Below are 11,182 nucleotides of genomic sequence, written 5' to 3'. Positions count from 1 at the left end.
GTACAGCACGTTGACGCTGTAATTGAAGAAGTGGATCATTTGTTGGAAGCCAAGGTAATAAGGGAAGTTTATTATCCATAATGGCTATCAAATACTGTTGTCGTCAAGAAAAAGAACGGAAAATGGCGTGTGTGTGTTGACTTCACAGATTTAAACAAGGCGTGCCCAAAGGATAGTTTTCCTCTTCCAAGGATTGACCAGTTGGTTGATGCAACAGCGGGATATGGACGGATGAGTTTTCTCGATGCATATCGAGGATACCATCAAATTGCAATGTTCGGGCCAGATCAGGAGAAAACGTCTTTTATTACACCACGAGGGTTGTACTGTTATAATGTCATGCCTTTTGGATTGAAGAATGCAGGGGCAACGTATCAGAGACTGGCAACCATCATGTTCAGAAAATTGCTCGGCAAAACTATGGAGCTTTACATAGATGACATGGTGGTGAAAAGTAAAGCTGGGCAAGGCCATATTGCAAATTTGAGAGAAGCTTTTGAGATTTTGAGGAAATACAAGTTGAAACTCAACGCCTCGAAGTGTGCGTTTGGAGTTGGTTCTGGAAAGTTTTTGGGCCATCTTGTAACTCTAAGGGGAATAGAGGCGAATTCCGACCAAATAAAGGCCTTACAAAATCTGGAAAGTCCTCGGACAACGAAAGAAGTCCAACGATTGACTGGGATGGCAGCGGCTCTTAATCGATTTATTAGCCGATCAAGCGACAAGTGCAGACCTTTCTTTCAGCTGTTAAAGAAAAGGGAAGGGTTCAAATGGGGAGCAGAATGTGAACAAACCTTCCAGGATCTGAAGGGATATTTGGCCTCTCCTCCCCTTCTTTCGACTCCAGAGCCAAGTGAGTCCCTAGTTTTATATTTAGCTGTTTCTGAGCATGCTGTAAGTGCAGTCCTCTTAAGAAACAAGGGATCCGAGCAAATCCCTGTTTACTATGTGAGCAAAACATTGTTAGATGCGGAAACGAGATATCTGCCCCTCGAGAAATTAGTCCTGGCATTAAGGATAGCAACCAGAAAATTGCCACATTATTTCCAGAGTCATAAAGTTGTGGTTTACACTGAGTTCCCGTTAAAATCACTGCTACGAAAGGCAAACTTCTCGGGAAGGATCTCAACTTGGTCCGTAGAGTTGAGCCAATACGACATTGATTATCAGCCGCGCACAGCAATCAAAGGTCAACTGTTGGCTGATTTTGTGGCAGAATTCTCACCCACAGTAGCACCTTTGCCTCCTACGAGAAAGGAGCATGAGGCAATGCGACCTGTAACGAAGAAACATGAATCAGCCGAACAAGATCCCTTAGAATGGAAGCTGTTTGTTGATGGGTCAGCTTGCAACACCGGTTCAGGAATTGGAGTTGTGCTTTTACCCCCTGAAGGGTCAATGTTGGAATTATTTGTTCGGCTAGGGTTCAGTGCATCAAATAACGTGGCAGAGTACGAGGCACTCTTAGCTGGTTTGAGAAGTGCAAAAACCCTAAAAGCTGAACGTGTTAGGGTGTATTCCGATTCACAACTCATAGTCCATCAACTGTCCGGGCAATGTGAAACCTGGAGCGAGAAGATGGCGGCATATGTACAGGTGACCAGAGATCTGCTCGATACCTTCGAGAGGGTGTATATTGAGCAGATAAGTTCTGGAAAGAATGCTCATGCAGATTCATTGGCATGGTTAGCCGCAGCTGTATCATCTGAGTTTAAAAGAAAAATAGCCGTGGAGTATCTGACTGAGCCGAGCATTGGGAGAAGTGTGGAGATGGTCTTGGATGTGAACCAAGGACCAAGTTGGATGGACCCAATAGTGGAGTTTTTACGAGATGAAACACTCCCTTTGGACAAAAAGGAGGCTCATAAAATCAGGACCAAATTTGCTCGGTTCTGGTTATCCCCAGAGGGAAAACTATTGAGGAAGTCTTTTACAGGACCCTACTTGCTTTGTGTGCATCCTGAGATGGTGCAAAAGTTCCTCCATGAAATTCACGAGGGAACTTGTGGAAGCCATGCTAGTGGTCGATCCATAGCCCACCGAGCAATCACCCAAGGGTATTGGTGGCCGTACATGCAAGAAGATGCTAAGGTGTACGTAAAAATTTGTGAGAAGTGTCAGAAATTTTCACCAATGATTCGAACACCAGCCGAGGACCTGGTGCCGCTGATAAGTCCCTGGCCGTTTGCTCAATGGGGAATGGACATAGTAGGTCCACTACACAAAGCAACTGGGAATCGAAAATTCCTACTAGTTGCAACAGATTACTTCACTAAGTGGATCGAGGCTGAGCCATTGGCCAAGATCACTGAACCTGTGATAGAAAGGTTCGTGTGGAAGAGCATCATAACTCGCTTTGGGGTACCTTATTCGTTGATTACAGACAATGGGTCACAATTTCAGAAGAAATTCAAAACTTTCTGTGCCCAGTATGGGATAAGAAATTATTACTCAACTCCAGCCTACCCTCAAAGCAACGGACAAGCAGAGGCTTCAAACAAAACAATTCTTGATGGGATTAAGAAACGTTTGGATAAGGCAAAGGGGAAATGGCCCGATGAATTGCCATTGGTTCTATGGGCATACCGAACAACGCCAAGGAGGTCTACGGGAGAGACCCCCTATTCATTAGCATATGGAATAGAGGCTGTTATTCCATTGGAAATAGGTCTGCCAACCAACAGGACCACTTTGGTTGAAAGTGGAGGAAATGACAGAGCCTTGGAGATTGAGTTAGACTTTGCCGAGGAACGACGAGAGCGGGCCCTGGTGCACTTGGCCTCATACCAAGAGCAGCTCATCAAAAGTTATAACAAGAACGTACACCCACGAGAGTTCGGTGTTGGAGACCTTGTGCTACGAAAAGTGCTCGGCAATACTAAAGTGGCTAATGAGGGAAAGCTAGGGGCGAATTGGGAAGGCCCATATCGAGTTACAGAAATCGCGGGCATTGGGGCTTATCGATTGGCAGACTTGGATGGGAACCCAGTGCCAAGACCTTAGAATGTCCATAATTTGAGAAAATTTTTTGTATGAATAAAATTTTCTTTATGCACATCGTGATTGTGTGAGAGTTACGAATAAAACTCTCTCGTGTTCTAGTTTTGTTATTTTAGCTGCACAAGTTCGAAACACTTGTGTAAACTTCAAACATTTAAGTACGAAATACTTAAACACAAGTACGAAACACTTGTGAGAACGCAAGTACGAAACACTTGTGAGAACGCAAGTATGAAATACTTGTGAATTGTTCTAAATACGTGTTCGAAATACTTAAACGCAAGTACGAAACACTTGTGAGAACGCAAGTACGAAATACTTGTGAATTGTTCTAAATACGTGAAACTTAAACACATACGAGAAACACTTGTATGAAATTGAAGTACGAGAAACTTGGACAGACATGCATAAACTTTAAGTACGAGAAACTTGGACAGACATGCATAAACTTTAAAAGTACATGTTAGCCACGAAATATTCAAAGTACGAGAAACTTAAAACCCCTGTGATGCATACGAATACATGCATCATAAGTACGTGAAACCTTCAAACGATTAAGTACGGGAAACTTACAAATCAAAGACAAGTACGAAATACTAAACGAGTTTTTAGCACAGTATTCTGACGTCACAAAACCACAATTCAAACAGGTGGCAAAACAGATTGTCAAGACACATAACGATTGAATTTATTCGTCTTCTGTGAGATCTTGGACAGCTGCAGGAGTAATTGTAGGAGCTACTGGAGCAGCCAGCTCTTCTGTGGTATTTTCATCTTCAAGTGGACCACCACTGACTTCCTTTTGGCCAGGGTTGGTCATATCATTCTGTGGCTCTACTTCAGTAACAGGTTGTTCAGACACGTTCACCACCTGCTCTTCAGCCCTCTCCTCTGCAATATCTTCCTCACAGCTAGCAGCAGCACTTGGTAAATCCATATTGGTCCAAAGGTGAGATGATTCAGGAATCTCTGCTTTTGCAAGGCAAGCAGTCCAGGAAGCCACCCAAACTTGGTCCTGAATTCCAGGCATTTGGCTTGTGTAGCTTTCAGTGGCAACCTTGATTCCTTCGTTATCTAACCCAAGCATGGATTCAATATTATTTATACATCAAAAGATTTGACCATTTTAAAACTCCAGTTTCAAGATTTCTTGCTCTGTTTCTCTAGTCACTTGACTTATCGGCATAAAAGAAAAAAGGAAAGAGAAAAGGGGAAAAAGTGGTGTTCGTGAAAGATTACCCAGATGTGTACTTTGCTTGATCGATGACCATATGTTCCATGTGATGGGGATGTTGTCTCTGAGTTCGTGACTGAACGGGTTCGGACCCGGGGATCCAGGTGGCTCATGTGCCGCACTAAAATCCCTGTCTCCTCCCTACAAGATTTCCCAATCCGGGTCACTGACCATCCACTGAATCTGCCTCATGTGCTTGGTTACTGGCTCGATTGATCGCCGAGTTTCTTATGGACAGCATCTCCCAGTTGAAGTGAATTTGAAGTTTGAAGATTGGAATGAATTTGGTGATAATTCAGTCACAATTTGGTCACCATGGTTCTCCTCCTCTCTGACTCACAGGACAAAAGTAAAATGTTCACCAGAGAAGACAAATCGTATCCGAGCAGATGAAACAAGCAAATGAACAAGTTTGCAAAATATGAGGTGACAGTTAAGAGACTTTGTCAATGAAGAGATTTTCTCATTAATTCCAAGTCTAGAGCAGAAAACCAACAGAAGGAAAATGGACACAAAGTTCATGCTTTCACAGCCTCCAAGATAGAATTTTGGGTTGCCTCAGCCTCTGGGCCTGCTGAGCCCCTAAAAGAGCAAAATAGCAAGGTTTCCAATGCAGAAGTGAATGAAACATCCGTACAGTGAGTCACGAACGAGCTGAAATCTGTCCCTACGATACACTGCCACCCCGGCCCGTATAACCTATCAAATTCCTGCACCAAACACCAAAAACCAGATCAATGCAGAGGAAGCTAGCGGGTCAGTAGATATAATCTTCTTTTTTTTGCAATGAAGAGTGTTCCGATGAACCTAACTTACCATGACTTATAATAGTGCTTTTTACTTGAAATTAGAAAGACTAATGAAAATCACATCATTTTTGTATCAAATTCTGTAATAAAAATGTCGTTCTATATGAAGTATGAAGCATCGTTTCTTTGGGTATACAATTGGACCCCAAATTCGCCTCCTGTGGAGCTCAAATCTCTGCCTCCATTGTGAAGGGAGGGTGAGACAACCCACTTTACTAGAATAGGTTTCTCAAACAATTTACAGTTTGAAAGTGGTATTTTTCAACTCTATTTTTTTTTTTTTTTTTGGATAGGCATTTTTCAACTCTATTTGCTGGTTAGACTTTTAATGAATCCGAGTAAATCACTCTCTTGCACTTACATGTTACTGAGTTGTTGTTGCACTTTTATGCTTTCTTTTATCGTATCGGACGTAAATAATCGGAATTCATGGTATTGAGAGAGACGATTGGAGAGAGATGCATGAGTTTTTTATGTCGAGTGAAAATAGTGAAGAATGGAATAGCTATCGGAGCAGCAGCTCGTTCCAATTGACAACCTATTGTAGTTTTTTTTTTAAACATTAATGCTAGGAACAAAGAAAACTTATCCAGAAAGTACCCTGAAAAGAGTAACTAGTGGTTGAGATTCAATTTCATGTATGCGGTTCACTCATCAAAGTGAAGCTCAATCAGTGATGGCTTTTTTTGGGATACTTTCCAGTTAAGTTTTCTTTGTACCTAGCATGCCAAGGGGCAAGTGAGGCCGGTGGAATACTGGGGAATCATGCTTTTATGGTTTTGCTTGCTGTAGCTATTGTAGAAATTGGAGAGGGGCAGAGCGAGGTTGGTACTCGGTAAGAGCCATGATATGCCCTTACTTTTGCTGACAAAACTGACTCCAAAGAAAAGGAAAAACACACAATGTTACGTACACTCCTACCGGCCACTCTTCGTGGTGCCACCGACGATGTGTAGTTTAGTCAGTGGGAAAATGTCCCTAAACTTGCTGAATGATTGATGTTCTTAATTATTTACCATTATTCGTGTCTTCCTTTTTTTGAAATAATTAATCCATATCACAAATAGATGTTTTTTTCATAATTCTAGACCGATTTACATGCAACTCGACTAATTTTCGAAGGACCATTCTCCCCATACACTAGCCAGTGCCCATATCCACATAAAATGTTTTAGAGTATCCCATACTTTCTTGGTAATTTCTTTTGATGTACGAATGATTTTGGATCAAAACCACTTCAGTTCTAGAGTAGATTTTGAATCGGTCTGCTTTCAACCAAATTTTCAAAAATAAAACTTCACTAATTTCCTCGTTCGTTTTCATCATATTTTAGTACTTCGGAAATCCTATTTGTCAATATACAACTGGTGTTGGTTTGATTTAAAATGAGGGAGATACGAGCCTTTTACCAAAATAAATTTTTTTGACCCACTAAGGGTAAAATGGTCATTTCATTTGAAGTACGAATATCGAAATTACTTCGGTTAGAAAGTAGATTGGACAAGCTTTTCAATGGTCCAAACCACACGCAAATCGGATTTCGGGTGTGTCCGTGCCAAGTCCGCAAAATTACGCTTGTCATAAAATTTTTAAGAATGTGCCCAGGGCGCAATAGTGTGCGCCTAGGGAGCATCAAAATGCGCCTGGGGACACAAAAGCTGCATAAAAGGTCCAACTTTGCATGTGCGTCCCGAACACTCCCAAAATCCGATTTGCGCGTGGTTTGAACCGTTAAAAAGCTTGTCCAATCTATTTTCTAACTCAAGTAGTTTGGACCGAAGATGATTTATACATAAAAATATTTGACCATTTTACACTCAGTGGATCAAAAAATAATTCATTTCGGTAAAACGCTCGCAACTCCTTCATTTTAAATCAAGTCAGGACCTATTATATATTGATAAATAGGGGTTTCAAAGTACTACAAGATATTAGAATGCCACCATAAAAATGTTTAACTTTAGTTCATTAAAAGTGGGTAGAAAGGAGACCGTTGCAAATATCTTCCGAGCCTGTAAGGTATACACTGTATTAGGAGTTCCGTGCATGTTAATGGTGTCCGATTGCAAGCAAGAAAATGAAGTTGTGACCTTGCCATCAACTACCTAAATCTTGTGTCGTATTTCAACATTAGTAATCTTCGTGGCAAAGTCTGCACCAACTTTAGTTATACCTGAAAATTCATAGTGCCACAGTGTGCACAACAAGTTGGCCTTATGTTTGTTTAGAACCCCAGTTCCAAGATTTCTCACTCTGTTTCTTCAGTCCTCCTGGCCACGAAGAATTACTCAGGACCGCGAAGAAATACTCTTGACCGCAAGAAATTACTCTTGGCCGCAGAGAATTACTCATGGCCACAAAAAAATATACCTGGCCGCAAAGAAGTATATTATTGGCTGCGAACAATTACTCGGGGCCGCGAACAATTATTCTTGGCCGTGAGGAACTACTCTTGACCGCAGAGAACTACTCTTGGCCGCACAGAACTACTCTTGGCCGTGAAGAATTACTCGTGGGCACGAGGAATTACTCTTGGCCGTAGAAAATTACTCTTGGCCGCAAAGAATTACGCTTGGCCGCATAGTTCCTCGTGGCATATAGTAATTCTCAATGGCCAAGAGAAATATCTCGCAGCCAAGAGTCATTCTTCGCGGTCCTGGGTAATTCTTCACGGCCAATAGTAATTCTCTACGGTCAAGAGTAATTCCTCACGGCCAAGAGTAATTCTTTGCGGCTGGCCAAGAGTGATTCTCTGCGTCTAAGAGTAATTCCTCACGGCCAAGAGTAATTCTTTGCTACTGGCCAAGAGTAATTCTCTACGGCCAAGAGTAATGCTGAGAAGAATTACTCTGGCTGCAAAAAATTTAATGGGTGGCATATATAAAAAGCCCTATAACCTCCTAGAACTTTGAATATATTGCCAAATGGAACTTAGAATGTGTAGAAGCCCCGCAAATGACTTTAGTGGCTCCAATGATCTTTGAACCGGTTTGCTTTCAACCAAATTTTCATAAATGAAACTTCACTAATTTTGTTGTTGGTTTTCATCATCTTTTAGTACTTCGAAAATTCTATTTGTCAATATACAATTAGTCTTGATCCAATTTAAAATGAGGGGGATACGAGCCTTTTCTTAAAATAATTTTTTTCCTGAACCACTAAGGGTAAAATGGTAATTTCATTTAATGTACAAGTGATTTTTTATCAGAACTACTTCAGTTAGAAAGTAGATTGGACAAGCTTTTAAACCGTCCAAACCAGGCGCAAATTGGATTTCAGGTGTGTCCTTTCCAAGCCTACAAAAGTTTGCTTGTCATAAAATTTTTAGGATGCGCCCGGAGCGCAATGGAGTGCGCCCCGGGCGCATCCAACTCTGCGCGTTTGTCCCGGACACTCCGAGAATCCAATTTGCACGTGTTTTGGCCCGGTAAAAAGCTTTTCCAATCTACTTTCAAACCTAAGTAATTTGGACCAAAAATGATTTATGCATAAAAAAAAATTGACCATTTTAGCTTCAATGGGTCAAAAAATAATTCCTTTCGGTAAAATGCTCGCAACTACCTCATTTTAAATCAGGTCAAGACCTATTATATATTGATAAATAGGGTATTCGAAGTACTCCAAGATATTATGAGGCAAACATATAATTGTTTACCTTTAGTTCAGGAAAAGTTGGTCGAAAACAGACCGTTACAAAAATCTTCCAGCCAATAAGGTATACACCGTTTTAGGAGTTCCATTGGAGGCATGTTAATGGTGTGCGATTGTAAACAAGAAAATGAAGTTGTGACCTCGCCATCAACTACCTAAATCTTGTGTCGTATTTTAGCATAAGTAATCTTCGTGGCAAAGTTTGCACGAACTTTAGTTATCTATACTACTTCTTTTAAATGTACAAAAATATTTCCTCATTTTTACTTTCCACAAATGCCCCTAACAATTGCAACTAATTTCTGCCCCATCTACATCCTACTCCCACTGACACAATAATACGGCCCCAACAAAAACGATTGAATAATACCCCTTCGGAAGATTTGGAGTAACTACCCACCCCAAATGGAAAATAACACTTTGCCTTCAAATCCTACGGCACTGCTTCTGTTGGGCACCATTTCGGTGGGCCGTTGTTTCCAAAGGACGGCCGTCTCCAAAAGTGAACCAACGACAACCTCCCAACTGCTACACCTTTGAATTGAAGCAGTGAGTACGTTTCTCACTTCGACTGACTCCCTCCCCGCGACGCTCAGAATTTCTTCATCCGCCATTGCCGATCGCCCAAAATCTCCTCTGCCATAGCTTCTGCTTCCACGCGGTACGCATTTCCTAAGATTTCTCCTTCTACGTCAATTCAATTGCGCCCCAGACTATGAGACCATGGAACTTTGTCGTAAACAAATTCTTCCCAAAACATTCGCCGACAATTTACAATAACACCAGCCTCCATATATCGGTCCTGTTCTGGTGAGGGTGTGGAACTGTGGCTCTAACTGACATCTCTCCTGGCATCATCGACGACCAACACTGCTCTCTTTCTCGTTCCCAATTTTTAAATTCCCAAAAATTCTGGCCCAAAAAAAACAGGTAGGATACGAACTATATCAGATGATAATGATAGTACCATATCAATTACTTTAAATGATCGAACAAAACTTCTTCTATACAGGAACTCTGTGATTCATGCACGTACTACTGCAAGTTAGGTGTTTGATGTATTGCCTCTATGAGGAATTAGACCACAAGTTCCCGTAAAGTTGTGGGTATCTTCATGGTAAGGTTATAAGTTGTAACTGTTGAGTAGGATGTTAATGGATTTTGCTCCTATTTCTTCCTACTCAATGAATGGCGAACCAAAAACTTCTGTCAAGTTTACCCATATTCAATGTGTTGTATCTCTTAGTGTATCGATGCTTCTAGTCTGCGGCATGAGGGTGCGTCATTATCTATCTCAAACTATCATGTAAGTTATCAATCCAGGCTATTTTGTTTGGCGAAAGCACTGAAATGTTCAAAATTAAGGAATGTTGTAGCCTCACAAGTAGGATCTATAATTGTGTGGAACTGTTTGTCGATTCAGAGAAATCAAATTAGAGAAAGATTGTTATATGATCTAAGATTCTAAACAACCACATTGACTCATCGGTTCCACTTTAGATTTCTCTTTCACTGTATACGTAATTCTAATGCGGCCATGGTTTAATTTTTTGAAGCTTTATTGGTTTTATTGGCAAAGTATCATCGGACTTTTCTTGGTTGGAAGAGGCACATATTTTGTTGAAGGTCTAGGCATAATTTAGTTATTTGTTTAATGGGCTATTTCGTGGCTCACTGTATGAGGGTGCGTCAATATGTACTTGAAATTACTGTGTAAGTTATCAATCTAGGATATTTCCTTCGGTCAAGCCACTCAAATTTCAAAACCAAAGAATATTTTATCGTCGGAAGTTTCGCCTTATATTTTCTTGATTCTCTGGTAGGATTTTCAAAAGTTTATAATAATGTGGTTCAGAACTTTTGGTCGCTGCAGAAGAATCAAATTGGTTGAAGATATTTAGGTCTGAACAAGCACATAGACTTTTGATTCAGTTTTCTTTGCAATGGCTTATTATTACTTTTCTTTCCCTGTTATATCTTGAACTAAGTACTATTGATTGAGTTTTGATTACTCCATAAATGTTGGTTCTTTGTTTGCCTTTTTCTCTCTCCTGTACTTTTCTATCCTATGTTGCATCTTCATTTGTGTTGGTTAATATAATGAAAAACGCAATAATAGGGAAAGAATTAAGCTAGAGACTCAAAAATTACCCCTCTTGTTTGTTGGGTTAGAAGAGTGGGAATGTTTATAGATATAACCAAGAAAAAAAAAACATTTTTGGTTGGTTAACTTGACTGCATTTCAGTAATTTCATTTTTCAATCCTTCTCTTTTCTTTGTTTAGTGCGCATGATCGGTCTTCTGTGATTTACTTTTCTGTTTTTTTCTCATTCTCTGTAATTCATTTTTTGGGTCATAACCTCCATCCATTGATGAATAATTCTTAGAATGAAGCTAGACATTGAGATATACGGGGTAATGGAATGTAATATCTTTTCTTCTTTTTTTGGTCTGGCATGAAGAATAATTGCTTTAGCTGTGCACTTTT

The 11,182-nt window shown here is 40.5% G+C and overlaps 1 protein-coding gene across 1 annotated transcript in view; it reads right to left on the bottom strand.

Moving 5' to 3' along the window:
* Positions 1–4,737: 4,737 nt before the first annotated feature.
* LOC131323295 (uncharacterized) overlaps positions 4,738–11,182 on the bottom strand; it is a 31,118-nt gene continuing 24,673 nt past the window's right edge. Inside the window, exon 2 of the mRNA XM_058355009.1 lies at positions 4,738–4,944. Coding sequence (XP_058210992.1) covers positions 4,753–4,944 — 192 coding nt within the window. The 3' untranslated portion in view covers positions 4,738–4,752. The remainder of the gene's footprint in view (positions 4,945–11,182) is intronic.

This window comes from Rhododendron vialii, chromosome 4a, assembly GCF_030253575.1.
Source record: "Rhododendron vialii isolate Sample 1 chromosome 4a, ASM3025357v1".
NCBI classification, from domain to species: Eukaryota; Viridiplantae; Streptophyta; class Magnoliopsida; order Ericales; family Ericaceae; genus Rhododendron; species Rhododendron vialii.
This window is presented reverse-complemented; position numbering and strand designations above follow the sequence as displayed.